The sequence below is a fragment of the Acinonyx jubatus genome, chromosome E3, assembly GCF_027475565.1.
Source record: "Acinonyx jubatus isolate Ajub_Pintada_27869175 chromosome E3, VMU_Ajub_asm_v1.0, whole genome shotgun sequence".
In the NCBI taxonomy this organism is placed as follows: Eukaryota; Metazoa; Chordata; class Mammalia; order Carnivora; family Felidae; genus Acinonyx; species Acinonyx jubatus.
In genome coordinates this window covers 35,872,571-35,898,096 of record NC_069398.1, presented here as the reverse complement: position 1 = coordinate 35,898,096, position 25,526 = coordinate 35,872,571, and the positions used below count along the sequence as shown (strand labels likewise).

The following is a 25,526-nucleotide window of genomic DNA, read 5'->3' as shown; positions in this document are numbered from 1 at the left end:
GGAGGCCGGGAGCCCCTGCCCACACCTGAAGCCTGCAATGGACGCCCCACCCGGGGACCGTCCAGGAGGAGCTCAGAGGGGAACAGTATTTCTGTCCGTCTGTCTGTCTGCTGTCCATCAGAACCCCAAAGGGCCTTCTGGGCAGCAAAGCGCCTGGTGGAACCCCCGTGTGGCATGGCTATGCCAGCAAGGGCCACAGGCCGCCAGCTCCAGCCCAGGAGCCAAAAGGGCCGGGCGGGGGTGCCTCAGCCCCCGGGGCTCCGGGCAGGGCCTCACTTGGGCTGCGGGGCACAGGCCCCAACAGGGACCGCGTCTGCTCCCTGGTCCTCCCAGGAACACTGCCCACTGATCAGCAGGCTGGGGGCCAGATAGCGAATACTCCACATTTTTTGGCGGCTCAAGAGCCTGGTTGGAAACAGTCACTGTTTTATTCTGCAGAAACCACACGCTTTGCGCCCCGTGCCCTGCAGGGAGTGGGGGTGGGCACTGTGGGGCGGCAGGCCAGCTCCTGCACACTGCTGTCACCTCTGAGGCCAGGCTGGGCGCGGGCCCCCGGCCCGGGGGTGAATCCGAGGGCGCCTCCCTTGGTGCTGCGAGGACCATCTGAGACGGGGGCCCTCAGGGGCACGAGGACCCGGGCTCTGCCTGGTGCCCCAGGGGCCACCAGGCCTCCCTTCACGGGCTGCTCAGGAACCTGGAAGCACGGACTCCTATTCCTGCCTCTGAGAGTCCCCAGCCGGTGAGGAGAGACAGCCTGGGACCCAGAAGCCACGTCAGCTGAAGAAGGTGTGAGCAGCGTGAGGTGGTCCCGCCCGGGAGGGGCAGGCAGAGAACCTTCCAGGCCCTCACACCTGGAGGCCACCTGGCCCAGCCTTCACCTCCTCCACACACTCTGTGCCTGCGGCGTGGGAAGATGGACGGGTGCGTGAGTTTGTACCCTCCGCCCTCCCTGTGTGAGAAGCCACCTGGGGGGGTGGAAGGCGGGATGGACAGTTTTGGGGCCTGGGGCCACCCCCAATCATGCTCCCCGGGCCTGAGGGGGCAGCTCCTCCCCTACGCCTCCTTTGTGTTTCAAGGACCCCGTGACTCCACTCCGAGGGGCTGCTGTAGGCCGAGCCCCTTGGGTACGTCGGGGCGACCCGCACAGACGGCCAGCAACGGTTTTCGAGAGCGGGAGGTGACTCGCCGGAGTCATCCAGTGAGGACACCCAGGGTCACACGGCTAGGTCGTCCGAGGTCACATGGTGAGACACCCAAGGTCTCACTACCGGGTGGGTCCAGGGCACGGAGGAGCCCCACAGAGCCACATTCTCAAACCCCACCCTCGGCTGCCCCCAGCCCGTGGACACGAACGGTCCACAGACGGTTAGAGGCAGGGAGGTCGGTGGAGAGCAGGGGGCAACGGGTCCTGGCCAGGCAGGGCCCCAGGCCCACCCCTGGGTGCAACCTTCACGTTAAGTGGCACGGAGGTGGGCACACTGGGAGGTCTGGGCCGCAGACGGCCGCGGCACGGAGACCCCAGATCAGCCCCGAAGCCGCGGAGACACGGCCCCACAGCCCCCTGGTTTCCATGGCCACCCACAGCTGGGCGCCCACTCCTTCCCCGCCAGCACCCCCACTCGGCCCCACGCAGGCGCCCTCTCGTGCCAGGAGGGAGCCCGTAGGACCATACGCTCACACGGGCGCCCCCTTTCCCGGGGGAACGGCTCCCAGAGACGTTTGCAAGGCCCCCGGGGTCCCACGGGAAAGAGCAGAGGTGGGTGGTGCCCTGGGCGTCTCCCTGCTTCCAGCCCTGTATCTCTTCTCCAAGGAGCTACCTGCCCACCAGCCCTCCTCAGGCTCTGCTCTGGGGAGCCCAGGTTAAGGCACCACAGTCTGAGAACACAAGGCCGTCCACCATCCGCCGTGAGCGCGGCCTGCCCGGAAGCCGGGCCCGGCCCGGGAGTCCCCTCCGTCCTGCCACTCAGTCCCGCAGGCCAGGGCTCCGCTGCCGGGCACCCCTGCTCCACCCGAACGGTTAACTGAAATCAACAGTCTTTTAAAAAACTGAAGTGCACGTCGCTGACAAAAATGAACGGTCGCGGCACCGGGGCCAACTGGATTCCTAGTGCATCGCTGCTCAGTGAGCACGGACCCTTCCGGGCCACACTGGCACATGTTGAGCCCCAGTCTGTGCCTCTACAAAATGGGCCACGCGGCAGGCAGGGTGGACCGAACCCAGAGGGCTTTGGGGGCAGGGCCTGGGGCACCCACCGCAACCTTGCCGGGTGCTGATACCCGGAGCCCCAGGACGAGACCCATCGCGGAGCCACCTGGCGTGCAGCCGGCAGGGGCGGGCCTGGGACAGCAGCTGGGACCCCAAGTGGACGTGAGCGGGGCGGGGGCCAGCCTCAAATCCCACCTCCAGCTACTGTCTCGGGGGGACGCCTGAGCATCGGAGCCTCTGTCCCCGTCCGTCCGCACAAGGACGCCACACGCCGTGGCAGACCACAGAACCTGACACTCACCAGGGACCAGGCGTCTCTGCTCCACCCCGGGTGAAGCAAGACAGGTGGAGGACAGCCTAACTGGCCTGGAGCTTCAGCTTGGCTGGGAGCAGCTGGGACCAAGGGCCGGCCCTTCCCACGCGACGTGGTGAGGGCTGCGGTGACGGGGAGGAAATAAAACTCAGCGCTGCTGGGGGTGGGGGGCGGGCGAAACAGGGGAAGGGGATTCGGAGGCACAAACTCCCAGTTGGGACACAAGCAGGTCGCGGGGGGTGGGAAGGACAAGCGGAGGGGAGAGTCACCGATGTGATGATGTCGTGCGGGGACAGGCGGGGACACGAGTAACGGAGAGAATGGTGCCACGGCTAACTACGCTGTGCGTGTCACATCACCGGCCAACCACACGCACTTGGGTAAAACACACTCGGGCTGCACCAGCCGGCGGCACGTGGCAGGAAGGACTCGCCGTGGCGCCAGGTCACACAGGTCAGGGCCTTGGGCCCGCCTCCACGGGGATGGGTTGTGGGTGCGGAGAGGACTATGGGAGGCCTTGTCCAAACCCCTGACCCTCTGGGTCTTCTCCTCTCCTTCCTTCTCCTCTGACCCTGGGCATGTTGCACTCGCTGGGGGTCCGGGCGGCCGCCGTCCCCAACCCTGTTCCACAGCATGTGAAGGCCCTCACCCGGGCCCGGCCACAGCCACGGCCACGGCACTGCGGAGAGGCTCCCCTGGCTCACGTGTCCCAGGGAGGCCGAGGCCAGGCTGTCTGCTGCGCCCCGCCCCCGGAGAACGTGGCCCCCTCTTCCGAGGGCCGAGGGCATGTCAAGGGCGCAGCACCCCATCCTTTGTCCTCACCCCCAGAACGCAGTGGTCTGGGCCCGGCCCAGGCTGGAGAGCAGCGTGTGGAACCCCCCCACACACGCCAGGAACACCCACTTCACGGACCAGGGCGGCAAGTGTGGGCGGGGGGAGTGGGCTGCCCAAGCTGAGAGGAGGGGCCCTGGGCAAGGACAGGTGACTGTGGCTCTCCGGGCAGCGCGTCCAGTGGAAGGGAAGCCACCCAAAGCTTTGCTCCGCTGCAGCGTCGGGCCCAGAAGCCGAAAGGACAAGCCAGGGGGCGGGGGCACGTGCTTCTGCACAGGGAGGTCCCCGCTGGGGTCCCCGTGCGCATTGTACAGAACCCTTGCTGTATGCCAAGCTGCGGTCCCCACGGTGCAGATGGACACAGAGGCCCGTGGCTCAGGGACACAAGGCTTACAAGATTGCAGAGCACCAGCCCTGAGCAGACGCGCCCAGGTACAGGCTAGGGTGACGGGTTGGGAGGGGCCCAGGCAGGCGCAGAAATGCCAAGAATTTAGGGCAAAGCCGCAACAAAGCCTGTGGGCCGCGTAGGCCTGCGATCCAGAAACAACCCGGCCACAGACCGCGGCCTCCTCCGCCGGGTGTCAGCCCCTTCCTGGCTGGGCGTGGACGCCAGCCTGCCCGCCCCCACTCCACCCAACAGCACAGGCCCTCAGCAGGGAGACAGGCGGCCAGGTCTCCCCCCCCACAACCCTCCCCCGCCGCCCCGGGCCCTCTTCCCGCCTCACCCCCTCCCCGGGAGGGCACCAGCTTTTCTGCTCTAGCGCTAATGGACAGATCCTTCATCCGCCGGCTTTGGGCAAAGGGAAGAAACCGGCTGGTATCATCAGCATCTCACGGAGACATAAACACATAAATCACCATCGTCCATCTCCCGTCAGACCCACTGCCAGCGCACGGGGTCGTGAGCGGCGCGGGCTCGAGATGCCCGGCACGGGGCCTGGGACGGCGTCAGCTGCGCCTGGAGCTGGGCGCGAACAGGGGGCCCGTGGCCACCTGCCCCCTCCGCCCCCCCCCACCCCCACCCCAGCCTCCCTTCGCTTGTCCTGCCGACCAAAAACTACACCGTGCAGATGTGCTGCTGGAGAAATTCCTTTATAAAAGTCCTCCCACGAACACACAGATAACGGAGTCACTCGCTCTCGCGCTGGAGTCCCCGCCCACAGCAAAGGGATCTTGACGGCCACGTAGCGTGTCCACTTTGGGGACACGGACGGCAGGCCACGGGCGACGTGGGGCTGCCTGCCTTCACTGGCTCGCGCACGCGGGGACAATCACGTCAACTCACTTCCAGATTAAACCCATCGTCTGCTTGGCCGCGCCCCTGGCCCGATGGCTCCGTTGGCCCATCCCCGCGAGGCTCCAGAATCGCGAGCGCCGGCCTCGCTCCGCGGGCTCTTGCGGCGGGGAGGGCGCGGGGCTCCTCCAAGTGATCGTCCGCAGCTCCAGACACCGCTCCGCGGACACGTGATGGGAGACGGGTCTAGACTCGGTTACACAACCAGAAAAATGGACCACAAAGCACTTTTCCTGTGTATGGGTTTTGTTGGCGAGTTTTCCTTTTTCCTTTTGGTTCAAAAAAAAAAAAACATAGCAGGCTCTCAGGTATATAAAAGTGGTAATATTAGATAAAAATACAAACTTCACCTTTACAAAACAAAAACACAACACACACACACATTTCCGTTGAATACATGTAAAGCGTGACATCTTCCCAAAAATAAAGAATTTAGATTCTGTCCAGACACTGGCACAGGGGCGACCTGGTGGCGGCCAGGGCGGGGAGCCCGGGATCGGCAGGCCGGGACGGACTCGATTGGTTCACGCAACTGTTCTCTCGAAATGGCTTAAATTAAAAAGTAAGATGCAATGGGGCCGGGGAGAAACACGTAAAGCCAGAAACATTTAGGAAATGATGCATAGGTGGGTATACCATTTTATTTTAATACATCTCGTTTGTTTGCATCCTGCGAGGAGAAATACCGTCCCACTGTCCTGACTTACAGCAGCCTGGTGTTATAGGTGTCAATGCCATCCAAGAGATCATTTAAAAAAACAAAAACAAAAACAAAAACACTAGCCAAAGAGTAAAAAGGAAAGCTTAATAATCACTTTATGGTGTAAAAAAAAATCCACTTAAGGCTCTCGGGAAGGTTTCTGTATAGACTTAAACACTACGGCAAGGAGATGTGTTTCTAAGTCCCGTGGTGGTTCTGAGACACTCCTGGCTCCCGCGTACCCCGCAGGGCCCTCGGCACCCGCCCGGAGTCCTCCGGAAAGCAGGCGCTGTGTCCCCGGCAGAAGCACCTGTGACCACCCTGGACAGAAATCCAGTCCACCGAGGCGCGACACGTCCGGCCCACGGGGCGTCCCTCCATTCCGACAACCGTGTAGATATTTGTGTGAGTCAGTTTTGTTTGTCATGTTTCGTGGTTGTTTGCTCGCTCTCTGTCTTTTTTGTTTGACGAGGAGGCTTCCTATTGTTTCACCGAGCGCTACAATACTTGCTTTGATGTCGCACTGAACAAACGTATACTGTCTCTTTGTTCTCCAGAGTGCGCGTGGAGACAGTTTTTCACGGAGGACAAAGACCACACACTGGCAGTAAGCACCGCACATAGTAGGTTCAGGAATGTAACACGCCATGTACATCCGTGTCCCGGAAAAGGGCCGCTGGCTTATTCTCACCTCACATCTGCAGGGAGAGAGGACACAGGCAGACACTGAGGGGGGGACCGAGCGCGCTCGTGGGTGGGGACCGCCGTGGAACGATGAACCTGAGCGAGGGTACGCACTCACGCACCACCACGACGAGTCTCGGGATTCGAGGGTTCGGTGGAATTTTTCAAATCAGATGTACCTCATTACCCTTTCCGTAACATCCTGACCAGGATTGGGGTTAGACTCTTGGGATCTCACAGAACATTCCTTAGAGCAAGCCCCCATTCTCCCATTGCACAGATGAGGGGAACTGAGGCCCAGAAAGTTGTGTTTTTGTTTCGCTGGGGTTTTTTTGTTTGTTTGTTTGTTTGTTTGTTTTTTGCCTTTTTCCTCCGACCTAGGGCTTCACGTGATTTCTGGAGCTCTGGCAGCCATCCTGGGCCATGAGACCACCCTAAAGCTGGACACCACCAGGCATACAGGCAGGGTCTCTGTGTCCAGGCAGATACTACACTGAGCTCTGAGCTAACAGCCACTCCTCCCTACCCATGTTACCTGTTCACCGCTCATCTCAACACCTTTACCGCCCACACGCTAGCAGGGCCTGGGGTGGCAGGGACACCCCCGGCCTCTCACTCGGGGTCCTGTCATCGGCTGGCCCATGCAGGCCAAGCCCAAGCAGCAGTGTGCCGACCGGATGCACAGGGAGGCGTGGAACCACACCCCTGGGGAAAACGAAAGCCTCAGCCAGGCAGTTGTTCTGAGGCTGCTTCAGGAACCCCCACGTGGACCTTTCCTCCCCAGAGGATTCTACCGAATGGCCCTGACCCTCGGGCCCCAGCACTCCTGACCTGGCAGCTTTCTGCGCTCACTCCACCAGAGCCCGGGCTCTTGGTCACCACCTCTAAGAATTTCTCCCACAGCCACCTGTTTTGGACGCTACGGGCTCCCCCACGCCAGGGGGGTTCTCCAGAGCAGACAGGCCACCAACAAGGAGCAGAAAGGCTGGAAACGGCCTCCGTGAGGGCTGTGCCTGCTCAAACCCCATCTTCCTCTGGGAAACGGTACACCTCTCTACAAGACTACACTTCCCGGGCCCCCGGCAGCCGAAGGACAGCCAGGGTATGAGAGCACAAGTCCCCAGGGGGCACTTCTCCGAGAGGGTTTTTCTGCCCCTCTCCCCACCTTACTCTTCCAGCCTGGGGTGTAGATGTGATTTCCGGAGCTTCAGCAGCCACACTGAACCACGAAGCAATTCTGAGGACACACACCACCAGTCCCAAACGGAAGGGGGTCCTTCCCGATGATACCCGGAGAATGCCACGCCTACTCTTAAATGCCTGTCTTTTCTCAGCCCTGTTTTCGGTGTGGTTACTAGCAGCCAAACACAATTTCCAACACAGTAGCCAACAGCCCCGTACGTTCATGAAACGCTTACAGACAGGACCTACTCAGTCTTTGACTACCCTAACCTACAATCCCGTAAGCCTCAATTTCTCATCTGTCAAATGGGGCGGGTAACCTGCCGGACGTGGTGATCCCAGCTAACAAACGTCGGAGCTACCCCAGGGCTGTTCAGGAACCCAAATCACTCCAGTCACGTGATGCTGGGGCCTCCCCAATCAGCGGAAGAGGCCAAAGCCAGAGCAGGGGCTCCAGAGCAGAAGAGAGCCGTGGATCAGGCTCCGTGTGCGGCAGGAGGGGGGAGCCGGGGACGGGAGCGAGCAGACCCACAGCCCAGCCAGGCCCCGGAAGCTTGCAGACGGATCAGGCCCAGTCGGGCCGCCGCAGGAGGGATTCGCCGTGTGATCAGCCAGCACACCTCCACCCGCAAGACCACAGCGTATCCACGGGCAGCTCCTACCTGGTTGGCTGCGTTAGGTGGGTTTTAACCTTTTTCTTTTCCGTTTTTTACCTGACTCCCTACGCCTTCCTGTTAACAGAAGGGCAGGGAGGGTGAGCGGGCCTAAGGGAGGGCTGCAAAGCTGCAGCAATAAATACCTCAGGTGTTTGTCTTTCTGGAAGAAAACTCGATTAGCTTTGGCACAGAGACACTTCCTGGTGCCCTGAGCCAGCCTGACACGGCGGGTCCCAACGCCACGCTGCTTCTGGGCAAAGTCTGCCCGGGACGGGGGAGGCCGCCAGGTCCCCCGGCACCCCCAGCGCCCACCTCCCGGGGGCAGGGCCTTTCTCGGCCACACGGCCCCCAACCCCCCGCGTGGTGGGGACGTCGAGCGTCTGCCCCTTCGCACTCCGGCGACGCCTGCGGGCAGCGGTGTCCCCAGCAGGTCCCCGGTCGGCCGCAGCACCAGACCCCACGGCAGAGGCAGCGCCTACCTGTCTCCTCCTCCCGGTGGTCCGGGGTCGCGCCGGTGGCCGTGCACGTGCACTCCAGATGCTCCTCCAGCCGCACCTGTACCTCCTTTAACTTTGGCTTCTTCCTGATGTACTCCACCTTGGCCACCTGCCGAGACAACCCCGCGTGAGCGCCTCGGCCGCGCCCCACACGAGTCACTGGGGGAGGGGGATGTGCCCGGCCCCACCCGGGGCGGGCCGGGAGGGTGACCTCTGAACTCCACCCTCTGACCTCCTTCCTAGCGGAAGAGGCAGGAGTGCTGGCGGGAAAGGAGCCCTCGGCATCTGTGGTCTGGTCCACTTCACTCGGAACCCAAAGGCTCATCTGTGCCAGCCCGAAGGCGTGCAGGTGCCCCTTGAGGTAAGAGCTCTGAGGGACACAAGGCAGGGAAGGGGTTCGCTTCCAGGTCTTAAGGGCATCCGCGGCAGTGGCCAGTTTCCAAACGCAAGCTTGCTTATTCAAGGGGAAAGTCCCACGGCCGAGGAGCTGGCCTGCTGCACAGGGCTTGGGGGGGTCACTGTCCCCTCTGCCCATCCCGCCAAAGCCCCAGGAGGAGCGAAGCGAGCACAGCCCTAAGGGCCCACAGGAAGGCTGTCAGGTTTGGACGTGGATTCTGGTCTGCTTTGGACGGCAGATCAGGACACCACGGGCTCCAGGCCACACTGCCCACCCCACGGCCACCCCACGGCCTCAGTCCCAGCCTTGAGGCCTTCTCACACCCCCCACCCCCCACCCGCAGCTGCCCTGGGACTGGAGAAAGCCAGGCTTCCCGGAAACATGGGCAGGGACGCAGGGCCCTCCTGGAAGGGTCTAGAACTGAGCCAGCGCCTGCGCCATCCACAGGCCATGTCGGCCCAAACCCTCGGCACGGAACCACAGCGCAGCAGGCCTGACGGTCCAGCCCGTGGGGCACAAGTCCGGGCAGCCAAGTGACCAAGTCCCCGCGGGCCCCTTCTGTCATGGGAACACAGCTCCGCCCTCCACGTGGACACACACGTGCACTCGTAGCACACACACACGCACGAGCCCTGTCCTAGAAACAGAAACTGCTTACACACACACACACACACACACACACACACACACACACGCATGCACCTGGCATCAGAGGGCACTTCGTACACACAGTGAGCAGGGTCAAGGTGGCCTCGCTTCATCCCAGGGCACGGAGGAAATAGATAACGTGAGAAACAATCCTCCCCGCCCCTCTCTGCAGCCCCAACGGGCTCCCCCCACCAAGTGCCTGAGCTCAATCCCCAGCAGGGGCAGGAGGGCCATCTTCCCACCAGCCCTGAACCCTGCGGACCCGGGCACAGGACACACATTCCATCTGCACCAACACCGGGGCTGCGGTCTCAGGTCCTGGCAACGGCCCTCAGGGGTGTCCGTTCTATCCCCCTCTCTGTTGGCCTGGGGAAACTGAGGCAGAAAGGGAGCAGGGTCCACCCAGGCATGACTGACAGCAGAAACACCCAGCCTGGGGACAGTCAGGAGGGGAGGAGGCAGGAGGGACGGTGTGGTGGTGGGGGATGGAGGGGGGAGCGGGAGGGATGGGTCCTTTGCAGAGGCCTGGAGTCCAGAAGCCAGAGGACCCCAGGCAAGTGGGACAGCCCACCCCACAGGTCAGCTGGCCCCTGGCTTGTCCAGACCTGTGGCCGCGGGGCTGCATTAATGGTTAACCCACAGCGCAAAGGGGGCTGGGTGCCCCGCAAGCGCAGGAAGAGGTGTGCAGCCTCAGGTGTGAATGTGGACGGCCAGGTGTGGGCTCACAGGTGGGGTGGGAGCCAGGCCAGGTCTGGGGCCAGGCCTGGGAAGCCTCCTAAGTAGACAACAGAAAGAGAAAGGGGCTGGGGGCATGACCAACCACAGCCACAGGGCACGGTTAGCTCCACGGGCTGTTCTGGGAGCCAGGACCACACGGGAGGCAGGGAGGGAGGGAGAGAGAGGGAGGGAGGAAGAGAGAGGGAGGGAGGGAGGGAGGGAGAGAGAGGGAGGGATGAAGAGAGAGGGAGGGAGGGAGGGAGGGAGAGAGAGGGAGGGAGAGGGAGGGAGGCAGGGAGACCGAGAGATCCTTGGACATGGGGCTCTTGGGCACAAGCGTCACAGCCCCCAGGACTTTGCACGCATAAAAGCACTGGGACTTGCAACGGGCACCTTCCGGAGCGAGCGGCCCCCTGTGCCTTCCCACAAGCGGCCCCCAGCCCTTAGGGCCCCGGGAGGGTCCACCTCGCAGGGACCCCAGCCTGGCCCCCCTGCTTGCACAGCCTCTATTCAGCAAGCGCCTCACCTATTATGTCCCCTGGGGGGGGGGGCAGATGCAGGGGGGCAGGCTTGTTCTCTCCACACGACAGACCGGCCACCACGGGGAGGGTGGGCACTCCACGAATCCACCCCCCGTGGTCCCCTTGGCAAAGCACTCACAACCCCAGCCACTGCGGTCTGGGAACCCACTTTCTCCTCAGACGGGCCCGTCTTTATCAAAGAAAAACAAACAGTGATTTATGATTGCACCTGCTTCTGGGTATGTGAGGATTCCGGGCCGTTCCGCCACCTCTGTCTGGCCAGGAAATGGCTGCATTTTTCCCCCCAAGAGCACACTGTCAGTATTAAATTCTCAAAAGCGGCCTCCATGCTAGCCAATCCCCAGAACAAGACGGCTATGTCCTTGGGACCCTCATGGGGGCTGAGGCCCCCAGACCCATCCAGGAACCCAAACGGGGTGCCGTGCCCCGCCCCTCCCTCCCTTCCCCTTTTGTCTGTCTCCTGGGGGCCTGAGCTGCACCTGATAAACAGGACACTCAGCTTTCCCACTGCCAGTCGGCCCGCTATGAACCGCCCCACACCCGCTCACTCCTGGGGCAAATCCACCCAAACACGTCACCCGGTGATGCCACGACCCCTTCCAGACGAAGGACGCTCAGCAATGACCTGAAGCTCCGCGCCCCCGCCCCCAGAGTCCAGGGCGGGGCACCGTCGATGACAAACACCAGCATTTACTGGACCCCCGCTCACAGCTACCCCGTGAGGGCACGGCTAGGGTCCGTTTACAGACAGGGAACCTGGGCGTCTCCTTTCGCTGGAAGGAGGCCTGGACTTGGAAACCGCAGAGGCCCTGAGCTCATCCCTTAACTGAGGGACTTTCTAAGTGGGGGAAACCTGTCCCGCTGGGCACGAGGACTCCAGAGCCCTGCTGTTCCAGACACGGGACTCCTGGTGTCCCTCCGCGTCCTCCATGTCCACTCCACGGGACTGAGCCCCAGGGTCACGGCACATGCTCTGACCGGGCTCAACAGGCAGGTGGCGTGGAGCCCTCGTCCCCCCGCCGGCTGGAAAGGCCAGCACAGCCCAAGGACACTGGCTTCCTGAGGCCACGTCTAGGGCTCTCCCCAGGCAGGCAGGGGGCGGGAGCCTGGAGCCCTGCTCGCCGTGGGGAGGGGCTCGGAATCCCTTCACGGGAGACCCTGACCGCTAGAGCCACTCATCTCTCCCCAAGGCCCCTGAACTGGACCCCCCACTCCATCCGAGGCGCAGAGGCCTGTCCGGGGCACCCCAGCAAACACACTCAGACCCCCTTCCGGAAGCCGGAGGTCTAGCAACGCAAAGCCACAGCCAGCTGCCCTGGACGTGGCCACAGAGCTGGGTCCTGGCCTCTGGAGACCCGGGGGCCTGACCGACTTAACGGAGCGACCAACTCAGCTGTAAGCCCGCAGGCTACCTGAAGAACACGGGAGCCCCCAACTCCCAAGGCCACCCCATAGCCGGCCCAACCAGCACGACACCACCAGAGTGGGGGCCGTGCTGTCTACACCACCTTCTCCTGGCCCACAAGGCCTGGGTGTGGGAGACAGGGTCAGATGCCTGCAGGGTCTGGGGTCAGCCCTCACTGGGGAGTAGAGGAAGGGCTCGTCCCTCCGGGATACCAGTCAGAGAGCATGCTTGGTGCCCCCAAGAGCAGACCCCAAACACTGACCACGGCAAGCTGATGCAGGGACACGGCCCCCAGGACCACGTGTTCACCTCTCCCTGAGGTCTGATGGCAGCCGTCCCTAGCAAGCCCAGGGGGGCCCGCGGGGGAGCATGGGGTCCAGTCCCCCACCAAGGGCAGGTCCCGGAGAACGGACGAGGCCACAGCCCCAGAGAGTGAAGGCCCGCACCTCAAACCACGGTCGAGCTGGGGTCACACAAGAACCCTCAGGCCACCCTCTATGGCGGTCACAGAGGAGAGCCACCCTCCAACGTCAGCGAGTCCTGACGCTCAGGGCCTGGGGACCCCTGGCAGCCTTCAGCTGGGCACACTAGACAATTCACCGCCTGGGCTTCAAGGAGGTGGCCACTCCCGGCCTTCCGTTCCCTTCTCCAATCTGTGACCTTCAACTGTGATCAAAAGGCCGTAAACCGGAAAACCAGGCACATGCCAGCCCAGGGCAGGACCTCCCACCTGCCCGACAACACGGTCCCCTGCTGGCCCCCAGCGCCCCTCACGGACGCTCAGCCCGGGACTCTGCAGAGCCCAGGGCCATGAGCTCTGCCTCAAACCCCACGGACCAGGGACAGCTCGCTGGGCAGGCGTGGGGGCCAGGCTGGCCTCCACAATGGACCTCCTGTTCCCACTGACCTTTTGTCCCTTCTCGGCCAAAACCCCCAGTGTCTGGGGCCGGATGTTTCCCTGCCAACCCTGTGACGGGGAGGCAGGGAGAGGGGAAGGAGGAAGGGGTCTGAGAGGAGCAGGACGCGGGACATGGAACCGGGCCACTGAGCTCCAGCTGCAGGACTAGCCCCTCTGTCCCCTTGGGTGGACCGCGACCCCATCAGAGCAGATGAAGGCCCGTAGGGGGAGCCCTGGCCCAGTGCCACTCTGCCCAGCCCTTTGGGCCTGTGCCCAAGGCAGACATGGGCCGCACCCCCCACCCACCAACACACACCGTGCTGGAGGCCCCGCCGGAGCGTCTGGACCCCCACCCACCCACTCAGGTGGGCCAGGGAGAGGGCATCCCTGCCCGTCCCAGGACCAGACGCTCTGCAGTCCTTACCCCGTGGGAGGCAGGAGCCCACTTCATTCCCGCACCTCTATATCTGCGAGAGCCCGACTGGACACGAAAGGCAGCCCCAGCGCCCACGCGTGGGGCTGTCCCCTCAAGAGCACCATGGGGCACCCCGGTGGCTCAGCGGTTGAGCGTCCGACTTCGACTTCGGCTCAGGTCATGATGTCGCAGTGCGCGGGTTCGAGTCCCGCGTCGGGCTCTGTGCTGACAGCTCAGAGCCTGGAGCCTGCTTCGGATCCTGTGTCTCCCTCTCTCTGTGCCCCTCCCCTGCTCATACTCTGTCTCACTCTGTTTCTCAAAACTAAATGTCAAAAAAAAAGAGCACCACCATCCCCACGCCCAGGAAGGAAAGATCTCAGCACCTGGATTCTTGGGGCTCAGGGCCCCCTCACAACATGGCACAGGTGAGGACACCGAGATCTGAGGGAGCAGAATGCACAGGTCCTGTCCCCTCTGGCCTCTGTGTCCCCCTTTGACAAGGGTGCAGTGCTGGGCTCGGCACCCGGCTGGGGGCCCCGTCGGGGTCAGGCCCGAGAGCCCCGTGGAGACAAGAGTCAGCATCCCGGGCCAGTGCCCTGCGAGCCCCGCTGCAGGGGAGCATCTGCCTTGGGGACCACAGTGCAGCAAGCCGTGGAATCTGCTCACTCAAGGCCCCAGGTGCTCGAGGACCACAGCCCCAATTAAGGTCTGACGTGCCTTCCCAAGTGACGAACAAGGGGGGCCTGACCAAGAAAGTGCCCGGGGCCTGGCCTGGGAGCCCACAGAAAAGATCTAAAATACCTCCCATCAAGGAATGGCCTCTGACGCCCCCAAAGAGGAAGTCTGTAATCCGGGGAAAAGGGACCCGCCTGCCACTTGGAGGCCCAGCCAGCCGGGCAATGCCCACTGCCCAAGTCCACACTCCAGGGTCACCCGGGACAGTAACCCGCCAGGCCAGAGCCAGCTTCCCAGGAAGGCAGCCCCCTCCCGTAGACAGGGACCACCCGGGACTCTCCTGGGTCCCGCACAGCCCCAGACAGACTCATCTCACAGATGCAGACCCACGCCCCAGCAGAACCTTCTGGCCACTGGCCCCCCAAAACAGACCCCCATCTGCCAGGCCAGAGTGACCCGAAGAGACACCTCCCCCAGTTCTGCCTCGGAGGTCACCACGGCCGGCACCCTGCCTGGGACAGTGAGCCCAGCGCCGATCCTGGAGGTCTCCGGGCAGAGCACGGCTTCCGAGGACGAGGGGAGGGGTTGGCCTTGCGGCCCCGGAGAGCGAGGCAACCCCGGGAGGGCCCTTGCGGAGAAGGACTCCACGCACACACACGCACCCCGTGGCACGGGGCTCGGAGAGGACACCAGGCGGTGCACGAGCAACGTGTCCTGAGGCTGCTCTCCTCACGGCCCTTCCCCGTGGCCACCTCGCGGGGGAGGCTGTGTGCAGTTGGGGGGAAAGGGAGCCAGACACCCCCCCACCCCCCCCCACCCCCTGGCAGCCAACCATGCCCCAGTCCCGGCTCTGCCCGCCCCCGCTCTGCACCCAGAGCCTAGCAGTGTGGCCAAGGGAACAGGCGTGGCCTCGGGACTCGAGCAGGTCCCCGGCCGCAGGGCGCCCCCGGGGCTCACCTTGACGCTCCGGTGGTGGACGCGGGAAGGCTGGCACTTGACGCTGCTGGTGTTGCAGCAGCCTGCACAGCGCTTCACCTCCACGCACGGGGGCCAGATCAGGAAGTTGGCAGACGTGGGGTCGACCTGACTCCGAGGTATCTCGTAAATGACTGTTCTGGTCTTGCAGACCGCGGGGATGGCTTCCTCTGCAGGGCAAGAGCCACGGTGAATGTGGAGGCCACGCCCCGGCTCCCACCAGCACCCAGGCCACCCCATGACCCGCGCGGCCCTGGAGGGGCAACCGGGAGCCCAGCTCGGGCTGGTGCGCCCCCACCTGGCCGCGGCCTCTCCCAAGCAGAAAACATCCCACGGCTCCCGGGCCCAGCAAAGGGGGAGAGACACCCCGGACCCGGACAGGTGCATCTGAGCGGGATCAAGGTGAGCGAGCAGCAGCGAGGGCCAGGCGGGGACCCCCCAGGAGAAAGGCCTTGCTGGCAAAGGGGACCACAAGACACAGGGAGCCCAGAGGCCAGGGAAGCCCAGGTGGCCCGCAGAGGGGGCGGGCGTGGGAACCGATGCTGAAAGGGGATCGTTAGGGCGCTCCCAGGGCCGGTGGAAAATGGGTAGAACAGGGAAGCTGAGGCTGGGACCCCCACAGCGACAGCCCTGCCTGCTGCCACCCCCACAAGGCCAGGCCCTGCCCCAGGAAGGGGCACGGCCCTGCCTCCCCAGCCCACCAGCCACAGTTCTGCTCAGCAAAGGCCACCAAGAGAGACCACCCCGCCGGCCTCCGAGGAGAAGCTGGTGCTACCTCCTCTGCGCTCCTCAGCACAGGCCAGCCCATCCACCCGGAAGCCCTGAAGTTCAGGGGGCACCAGGGCATGCCCGCCAGATGAGGAATCCACCTGGGGACCCCAGTGCACATGCTGCCCTCTGGCAGCATCCGGCCGTGGCGCTGGCCCTGGCCCTGGCCCCGGCCCCCCCACTGTGTGCCTGGAGAGCCCCGCCAGGCTCTGGTGCTGCCCACGGGAGCTGCTGCCTCCAGGGTAAAGCAGGGACCCCCGAGCCCAGAACTGGAGGGAGCCGCTCCTGGGCGCAGAGGGCTCGGCCTGACCCCCGTGGCCAGCTGGCATGAGGCAGGGCCTTGTCTTCTGCAGACAAGCTTGAGATGCGGGTGAAGCCAGGGAGGGGTGCCAGCCTCTCTCCTGCCCATCTGCCACTAGGGTGAGACCCCCCCCCCCAGAGCCTCGGGAGACTCGGGGTACTTGAATCCCCTGAGGTGCTCAGGGAGCACCTGGAGAGGGGGGGCACTGGGCCTCCAAGAACAGCCCCGCCTACAGGGAAGGCTGGGTGCTGGGGGGGGGGGGGGGGGTGTCTCAGCTCCCAGCCCAGTGCCCACCACCCGGGAGGGGTCTGGGGAACCCGTCCAGGTGGGGCCGAGGTTGGAGCTGGGGAGAGAGGCCTTGTGTCCAGGGCTCCTGGTCTGGAATAGGACAGGCCTCTGACACTGGTCTGGAGAACCTGAACCCTACAGTCAAATGGTAAACGTCTGCTGCCTTCGCTAGGAATCATCACCCACACGCTGCGCTCAATGACAGAAGCTAGGAAATCTACCTCCTGGGAAGAAATCTAAGGCTCAGAGAAGGCAGGTGCTGCCCAATGGCACACAGCAGAGAGCAGCAGTGCGTGGTCACAACCAGGCAGTAAGGAAAAGTGGCAGGAACGAACCCCCAGGTGGCATCGACTCCAACCCCGGAGCCCGAGTCCCAGCGCAAGAAAGCGCAGGCCGAGGCTGTGTCGCAGCCGACCCAGAGCCCCCAGAGCCCCCGCCCCCCCCCACCCCCCACAACGGCCAGTCCTTCCTCAGGGGCCAGCAGACACGGGGATGCCCTGCTAGGCGACAGGACAGAAACGCCACCCGAACCCAGGAGCCCAGGAGCCGAGGCCGAGCGGGCCGGGGGCCGAGGGCAGGGCCCAGCGCACACAGCTCGGCCGCATCTCTGGCTCCGCAGCCTGGAGCCTGAGCTCCAGCGCACCGCGCCACAGACTGGAAATGAAACACGACCACGTTTTCCAGCGAGGCCTCCTCCAGAACAGGCCCCAACAAGACCGGGCACTTAAGGAATTTATGATGGCTCTCCTCTCCTGGAAACTCTTGGCCCAGGCCAGGCTGCAGCAGGCAGCAGACGGGCCAGGGCAGGGAGACGCCCCCGGCAGAGGAGGGAGGCCTCCAGAGACGGCGGGCGGCCAGAGCTGAAGTCGCTGGGGCCCCTGCGCAGGCCGGGCCTTTGTTTCACGGAGGAGGGCGGGGGTGGTGGTCCTGAAGGCACGGTGGGGGCGAGCCTCCCAGCCCGGCGCGCCCCCCCCCCCACCCGGCAGGCCCGGGGCTCACCAATGCTTCTCTTCCTCCGAATGGGCACGGGCCGCTTCTCGGGCGCATGCTTGGAGGAGTGGCCCCCGTGGGCTCTCAGACTCACCTCCAGAGCACCCTCGGGCCCTGCAGGGAGAAAGAGGAAATGGTGACCGGCGGCCCCCCCATCTGTGTGGCGCCCGGGGACCTGTCCAGCAATGCTTCCTACCTGCCTCCCCCAGACAGACAGGGTCCCCTAGGAGACCCTCCACTCCCACAGGCGCAGACGATGCGAGTCCTGACTGCCAAAACTCGGCCCCCCAACCTCTGAGAAGCATACACGGAGGGGCCCGGGCTGTGCCCTGGCCGTACCTTGAAGCAAAGCTGTGGACTTGGGGTAAAGGGGCCACGTGTGGTCTCCCCTGGGGCGCCTCCCCAAGTGAGGGCCAGAGCAGGGAAGGCCTTCCTTGTCCAAAAGACCCAGGCCCCTGCTCACAGCCCCCTTTTCCCAGGCCCACCTCCGGGAAAAAGTGTCAGAAGGACCAGCACGCTGTGACTTTCCTGGGATGTGTGTGTGTCTCCCTCTTTCTCACCAAACCGACTCTCGATGAAGCACCCTAACCTTTGAGGGGCACGGGAAGCCAGGCCCCGCTGGACCGACAGCTGGACCCCGCCTGGCCCACTCTGAGTCCACAAGAAACGCACGCAGAGAAGCAAAGGAGCAGGAATCCCAGTGCGCGGCCGAGAGGCCGGCTGGCAGGAAGGCAAGCGTGCTTGCTGCCCTTGGCCTCAGAGCAGTGGTCCCAGCGCTAAAATCAGAACCGGACCCTCATCCCCCAGGCCCGCGACAGCCCCAGTACACACGCCACGGCCCTCTCCCACCCCAGTGCCCCTGGGCAGCCTAGGGGGGCCCCAGGTGGGGTAGGAGGGACACACAGTCCCTGCCGCCTGCCACTCACACCGACCTGGCCCCATGACACTGCCTGTGCCCGGATGACTGCTGTGGGTCGCACCTGGTCTCCCTGCCTTGACCCCAGACCCAGCCACGGGGGGAATGGGGTCTCCTTCCACATCCCCTTCCAGCCTCGGCCTCCCCCCCTGTAGATGAGCAGGGGCCCTGGGTCTGAGGAGCTCCAACAGACAGGGGCTCCAGCAGACCCCTTCTTCCGTGGTGTCCCGGCCACCAGCCCAAACCGGAGGCCCCCTCCTGGGCGCCCGGACCACCAAGGCCTCAGGGACTGTCTGCAAACCCACAAATCTGAAAGCTCCACTCTTTTAAAATGAAAACCAAATACCAGGTGAAAGGTGCAATCAGCAGAAGATACGTTCTTTCAGAAAACTGAAGTCTGGGAAAAACCCAACTTTTCACTTAAAATGACTCAATGTTCCACTGCCACTAATTTTTTTGAGACCCGAAATAAGATCAGAACACAACTATTCATGCAGTAAGAATTTCCCATCAACCAACTGTTACAAGAGGCATTTTTTCGCAAAAAAGTGACATTTATGAGTCACGTCCCGGTGGCGGCCATCTTGCCGTCCCCACACCAAAGAGCAGCTGGCCCGCTGTCAGCTTCCAGGGGCAAGCGTCACGGCACGCAGGCCACCAGCTTCCGAGACTTACTAAAGCCAGGGGTCACCTATCGCTTTCCTGGAGACTCAGTCCTGACGCGTCCGCAGGGGCCGCCTCCACTTCCTGACATCTGAGGAAACTGAGGCCCAAGACGCGAACGCTGGGTAGGCGCATGGCCATAGGAGGACCCGGGAGCCCCGTCCGGGCCTCTCGCCTGAATAAACAGAGAAGACAAGGGCCCTGCCAGGTTATCAACGGCGCTGAAACCTGAACCCGCAGATTGCTTTCAAGACAAGAGGCGGGGTAGAAATAGCTCCTGGTCAAACACGCCCTCCGTTGCCCGCGGATCCAGATGGGTGGCCGTGCACTGCGCGCCCATCCACGCTCACGGGGGAGCGGCCTTCTGATTGATGCCGCTTGAGAGATGGCCCAGCAGCGACTTGGGGGAGAAGGCCCCGCCTGAACGATGCCCTAAAACGGCTCTCAGGACAGTTAATCAAGTGGGTTTCCCTTTTGTCTCTCGTGCACAAATGTCCGAGTGACAGCTCAGGATGGGGACAAGCCCCCTCCAGCCTTCAGTCCTAGAGCAGCATTAATGGCCCAGGACGGGGATGTTTATGCATCAGTCACTCCGTGACCACCCCCCCCCCCCCCCCCCCCCCGCAACCCCGGCTGCTGGGATAACAAAGCACCCCCGCTGTCCTGCTCAGTGGCTCTTTCTCATCCTGAACTCAGAGACCACACACTGGTCCCTCCACCCAAACGCCCCACGTGGAGAGTCAGCGATGCCCCAACTCCATTCGCCCTCCGGCAGCGCTCAGACTCAGGGCGGTTCCCATCGCCCCTGGGGTAGGAATCCCATGGGGACAGGCTTCATCTGTAAAATGGGGATACACCCACCCGCCCACGGGGAAGAACCTGGGATCCTACAGGTCCCCCCAAAGCCCCGCCCATGCCAGGAGGGAGGAGTCAGCCTGTAAGAAAAAGCCTTTTCTGCCCCTGGGGCCAAATTCCCTTCACACCCCGACCTCCGACCTGGGGTGGGGGTCGGGGGCGCCTCACCCTTGAGTTACCAAGAGGGATAAAGACCCACCGGCTGGGTGTCTGGGTTTCTCCACACCCCAGCTCCTTCCTCAGGGATCCCAGACAGGCTCCAGGGCCTGGAGGGCAGCTCAGTCCACAGACAACTGACCCCTCGGCTGTTTACAACCTTCCCCAACAGCAAGATCTGTTTCAACTCATCCCTTCGGGCGGGAACAGATGTTGGGGGGCAAAGAACCCAAAACAAGCTCCAGAAGCAGCCAGCAGCAACCCCTACGCTGAGGCCAGAGGCCACGCACTGCCGTGGTTCCCAGCTTCCACATCCCCGTGAAAGGGGCCAGACCTGGATGGAGAGCCACCCGAGGCTGTGTCACAAAGGGCCTCCCTAGGCCCGCTCCTGGCGAGCACGTATGATCCCAGAAGCCCGGCTCCATTCTCACCCCGGTATCCCCAGCAAGATGAGTCCTAACCCAGGATCCTAGCCAGACCCCAAACCGTGCGGCAGACAGGGGTGGGGGTGCAGGACGAGGAGGAGGGCCCGGGGCTTTTGGTAAGGGGGCAATTTGAGACCAGCCCAGGGAACTGGCTGGTGCATCCAGCTTCTCCAGTTTGGACCCTCCCAGAGAATCCCGGGCCCAAGAGCCCCCAGGTCAGGAATGCCGTCACCATATCCCACCCAGCTGCAAATGCAGAAAGTGTTAATGGGTGGGGGTTGGGGGCGGGGCTGCAGAGACCAGAATAAGAATGGTCCCAACAGAAAGCGAATGGCCCATTTCCCGGTGGCGTCCCAAAGCCGTCCCACAGGGAGGCCCAGCCCTTCACAGGCCTTGTTCCCGAAAGCTGAAAAAAAAAAAGGCCGTGAACCTTCTCAGGGAAGCGGTCTCCCCACTCGTACAAATCCGCCAGGGCCCAGCAGAATGCAGGCTTCTCCTCAGCTAACCAAAGCCAAATCCTTCTCCCCAGGGTTACACATCAAGGAACCAGACCAAAATCCCCTCCCCCCCCCCCCCCCCCCCCCGGGCCCAACTGTGATCTCCAAGTGAAATTCTACCCCCTTCCTGATAAGGATCAGCCAAAGGATTTCCTGGGTCACGAAACTACAGAAACCATGGGCCTTGCTAGAAAATGGTCTTGGCATGAAATGAAAATAGTTCAGGCCTCTCCACCACCATAATTAGGTACAAATTTCCAAATGACTAGACCATGTGATTTTACTTAATTCCCCCTCGGCCCCCCTCTTTCAGGGTAGTCTGCAGGGAGAGAGAAATCTTCACTGAATCCTTCCACCGACCTCCACCACTTGCCGTGGCTCCGCCTGACAAGTCCATCTTGGGCGTCTTTTCAACCAGACACTAACAAATGTCCTCTGACAGATGTATTTCTGTAGCTGACCCTCCACATGCCTCGTTTCCCCCACCAAACACAAATTTCGAGCAGGACACCACGCAGATGTGGGTCAGAATCCCGGTCCTCTAGAAAAGGGCTCCCTCAGTTCACACCGCAGCGCAGCCACCAACAAACACCACCGACGACGACCTGGGTCCCAGGGGACCTGTGCGCGCCAGTCCCCTCCGATTCTGCAGCTGACGCTGAAGATCTTCAGAACTCTGCATTTACAGATAAACCGGAGTGGCTAGGCTCCAGGGCCTGGGGGTGAGCCCCAAAATAGTCCCCAAACACCAGATGTGTCCAAGACGTGCCTTTTTATTGGCCCGTGAAAAGAGAAAGGCACGGGTCTCCGGAAACCACAAAGGCCCCGCCGCCCCCCCGCCACAGGAGCGGGGCACCAGTTCCCCGCGAAGACAAGGGGGCAGCTCCTCCGGCACACGCCTGCCCGCGGGGCGCACGGCCAGGGCTCCGCGCCCAGGCCCCGGCCCGCTCGGCCGCTCCTCCGGCCGGAGGGCAGGCCCGGGGCCCGCACACCTGGCCCGGGCGCCGGCGCCCCCTATGCGGCTGAACTTTCAGTGACACACACGGCATTTTCCTTAAATGCAAAAACAATCCCCGGGCAAGCGAGCAAATCGCGGCCGCCTCCGGAGAGAAAGTGGGGATTGGAAGAGAAACTCCTGACTCATCCGCCTGGGCTTTTATGGCCCGGGATTGGATTCTGACCTTTCGGTTCGTTCCTGAGCGGCGCCCGGCCCGGCCCGAGCGCGGGAGGCGGCGCGGGGCGCATACCCCCGCACACCCACCCCGCGCGCCGAGGGAAGGGGCGCGATTTACCTACGGAGTCTATCTCCAGGAGTCGCTGGAGGTCCCGGATGCTGTGGATCTGACTGTGCGCCAGCCTCTCAATCACCTCGTGGGGGATCTCGGCTTCCTGCAAACAGACCCACACGGTCAGCGCCAGCGGCCGGGCCGGCTCGCGCCCTGCGCCGCCCCCCCCCCCCCGCGCCCGCCCCCCCCCCCACCTCGCGCCCCCTCCTGCTCGAAGGCTGCCCGGCCCCTACCCGCGGGGCCCTGGAGTCCGAGGCCAGGGGTGGGGCTGGGTGAGACCCCAAATGCTCGGCTCCCATCCAGGTCCACCTTTGCAGAAAGAAAGCCCTCCCACCTTTAAATTTTCAAACAAAAGCCCGGCACTGCGGACCCTCCGCCCCGGGTGTCAGTTACAGTAGGTCTAGGGACAGCGGAGAGCCCGAGGAGTTTCTGATTTAATACTGAAATCGACATCCAGAAAGATCAAGTTGAAATGCGTCACGGATCGGCGACGAAAGTCACGGCAGCCTTAACACTTTAATCCTGCCAGCGGCTTAAATTTCACACCCCGGAATCCCCGGCCGAACCTGCGGGGTCGAGGGTCTCCGTCGCAAAAACACGCGCGCGCGCATTCACTCGTTCACACGGGCGCCCCACCCGCTACGGCCCGGCCGCGGCCCTAGCGCCGCCCAAGACGCCCCAAATCCAGCCGCCGGCTGGGAGAGGCTGCATGGCAATGGGAGGGTTAAATCTCCACCTCTCGCAGCTCGCGGTCCCTGCCCAGACCACCCCCGCCTCGCAGGCTCCCCCCTCCTCCAGATTTTTAAAGGGAGTCGGGGGTCGCTGCTGGGGGGGGGGTGGGGAAGGGGTCTCAAGCACCAAGTTCCCACGACGGGGGCTGCAGAAAGTCATTCATCACAGGAGAGCTCCCGGGGATTCGGGATTCGACATTGGGGGGGTGGGGACGCCGGCGGTGGGAGGGCGCGGGCGCCTGGCCCGGCCCCGGCTCGCCTCACTCAGCCACCTGTAAGCAGGCCCCGGGCTGGCGGGACTGCGCCGGCCCAGCCGCCAGGGCTAGGCTCAGGGACAGGGACCGGGGGGTGGGCGGGAGGGGGGGGGCTGTGACCCGCCCCCCCCCCCCCCCCCCCCCCCCGCTGCCCACCCTGCCTGACGGGGACTGCCGCAGCAGCCGCCCCTGTTTATCCGCCGCTGGCTCCGCCAGGTCACACACACCCCCTTCCGCGCTCCCCGCACCCCGATACTGCATTGTCCGCCGCCCCCCGGACTCCCCTTCCGGAGAGGGGCCCGCGCCCCCCGAAGTTTCTCCCCACTCGTCCACCCCGCGCCACTCCGTCCCTCCACGGCAGAGCGACGCAACACGCTGGAAACTCACCAGACACACTTCGGCTTGGCAGAAAATAAAACCCAGTTGGGAAAATCAAAAAATCGACCACCCTAGCAGAAATCAAAATGCGCTCCGCAAAGCCCCAGAGCCCGAGGCGCCCCGGCCCGCGGGCGGCTGCAGGAGGCGTGCGCCGGGGGAGTCGGAGAGGGGACGGGGCGCGGGGGTGGCACCCACCTCGGCCAGGGCATGGGCGAGGTATCCGCAGCCGAAGAGCAGCAGGCAAGCCCAGGTCCTCATCGCGTCCCGAGGCGCTGGCGGCTCGGCGGGGAGGCGAGGCCGCGGGGCGGGCGCTCCAGCCGGGCTCCTGTGGCGGCGAAATTCAGTACCATCCCTCAGGGAGCGCGGCCCGGAGGAGGGTGGCGCGGAGAGCAGGGAGCCGGCGGAGCGCGCCCGGCGCGAGCAGCGAGTGCGGAGAGGCGGGCAGCGCCAGCGAGGAGGAGGAGCAGGGAGTGCGCGCTCGCCGCGCCCGCCGCGCCGGGAGCCTCCTGGGCCGCCGGGTAGGGGGTGGGGACGGAAGGGGCGGAGGGCGGGGGCTGGGCCTCTTCCTTGGTGCGTTCCCGGTGCTGGCCGCCGCCGCGCTCGCTCCCCGGCGCTGGCTTTAGGAGCGACCCGGCCGGTAATTCTGCATATTTGCGGGCATCAGCCCCGAGAGGGACCCCGGAGCGAGGCTGGAGCCGCCGCCGCCGCACCACCCATCACCTGTCTGGACGCCCGGCCGGGCCCCGGCCGCGGGCTCGCGCTCTCCCTGCGGGCTGCGGGCGGCCCTGCGCGCCCACCGCCGGCCCCGCGCTCGCCTCCGGCCCTCCTCCTGCAGCCGCCGCCCGGCCGGGCACGGCGCGGCCCAGCACGGCGCGGCCCGGAGGCCTGCGTGCGCCCCTCCGCGGCGTGCCCTCGGCTCTGGCGCCGCGCTCCGCCCTCCGCCGGCCCGAGCCGGGCAGCGCCCGCGGCCGCGCCGCCTGGCAGCCGCCGCCCGCCCGGGGCCTCGCCGCGCCGGCCTGAGGAGGGCGGGCGCAGGGCCGAGCTGGAGCAGCCGCCGCCGCCGCCGCCGCCGCCGCCGCCGCCGCCGGGAGAGGAGGAGGACGAGGAGGAGGCGCCGGCAGGCCCGGCTCGCCGGAGTTGTGCGGGCTCCGCAAGGCGCGCGTGTGGAGCCGGCCGGCGGCGGGGAGGGGGGTTATAGCGCCGCCGCCGCCGCGCCCCTCCCCCGCCCCCTCCCCCTCGCCTCCCCCGGATTCCGGGCCCCGGACCCGCACCTCGGAAGCGCGCGGGGGCCGCACGGGCCGGGCAGGGCCCGGCCGCCGCCGCCGCCGCCGCAGTGAGCACACGCCGGCGCTCACGCAGGCAGTAAAATCCATCAAAGCCCCGCGCCCGGCTCCGAGCACAGCCGCCGGGCTCCGCTCGCCCGGCGGGGCTCCCCGCGCGCCCCTCCCCGGAGCTTGCCCACCCTCCAGTGCCAGCTGCAATCCTGCGGCACCGGACGGGGAGGGGAGGAGGCCGCCGCGGAAGAGCCGCCGTCGTCGGCTCTCCTCCCTCGGCCCCAGCGGCGGCGGAGGGCAGCGCCCAGAGCTGCTACGCCGAAAAGGGCAAAAGCGAGCCGGCCCCCGCCTCCGGCCCCCCGCCCCGGCGCTCGGGCCTCTTTCCACCGCTAGGATCCAGGGCCCCTGCCTCCCCGTCTCCATAAAAGGAGGGGGAGTGAGTCTCTGGTGAGAGGTGGGGCGGGTTTAGGGGCGCGTCTGGGGCACTCACCTGGCGGCTGCCACGCGCCCCCGCCCAGAATCCGATGCCTGGGGCGCCTGAATGAGGAACCTCCACCCGCATTCCGAGATGGGAGAGCGCCCAGGTCGGAGGAGGGGGCTGCAGCGTGCCTGGTCCCCACCCTGGGACCCCGCGTCCCCACTCCCTCGTGGAAGGCTGGGCTGCGGCCTGAGCCGGGAACTCGAGGGGGCGGAAGGGAAGGAGGAGAAA

The 25,526-nt window shown here is 64.6% G+C and overlaps 1 protein-coding gene across 8 annotated transcripts; it reads right to left on the bottom strand.

Moving 5' to 3' along the window:
* Positions 1–4,948: 4,948 nt before the first annotated feature.
* On the bottom strand, positions 4,949–25,526 carry PDGFA (platelet derived growth factor subunit A). Of its 8 annotated transcripts, XM_027042448.2 has the most exons (8): positions 25,308–25,443; positions 23,739–23,868; positions 22,187–22,283; positions 17,392–17,496; positions 15,018–15,205; positions 8,346–8,472; positions 7,873–7,941; positions 4,949–6,042 (listed from the first exon to the last, which is right to left on the bottom strand). In XM_027042448.2, the coding sequence occupies exons 2-7, from the start codon at positions 23,799–23,801 to the stop codon at positions 7,886–7,888; spliced, it is 636 nt and encodes a 211-aa protein (XP_026898249.1). In that variant the 5' UTR covers positions 23,802–23,868; positions 25,308–25,443; the 3' UTR covers positions 4,949–6,042; positions 7,873–7,885. The 8 variants fall into 8 exon arrangements, with proteins under 8 accessions (XP_026898249.1, XP_053069033.1, XP_053069027.1 ...); XM_053213058.1 differs by lacking the exon at positions 23,739–23,868 and having other exon boundaries at positions 25,308–25,526; XM_053213052.1 differs by lacking the exons at positions 4,949–6,042; positions 7,873–7,941 and having other exon boundaries at positions 7,948–8,472.

Coding starts and splice junctions, on each gene's coding strand:
- PDGFA (XM_053213053.1), bottom strand. CDS start 25,379: ATGCGGGTGGAGGTTCCTCATTCAGGCGCCCCAGGCATCGGATTCTGG. Junction 22,284..25,307: donor GGGCGCGTGGCAGCCGCCAG/GTGAGTGCCCCA, acceptor GTCTGTTTGCAG/GAAGCCGAGATCCCCCACGA. Junction 8,473..15,017: donor TCCACCACCGGAGCGTCAAG/GTGAGCCCCGGG, acceptor TTGTCTCGGCAG/GTGGCCAAGGTGGAGTACAT.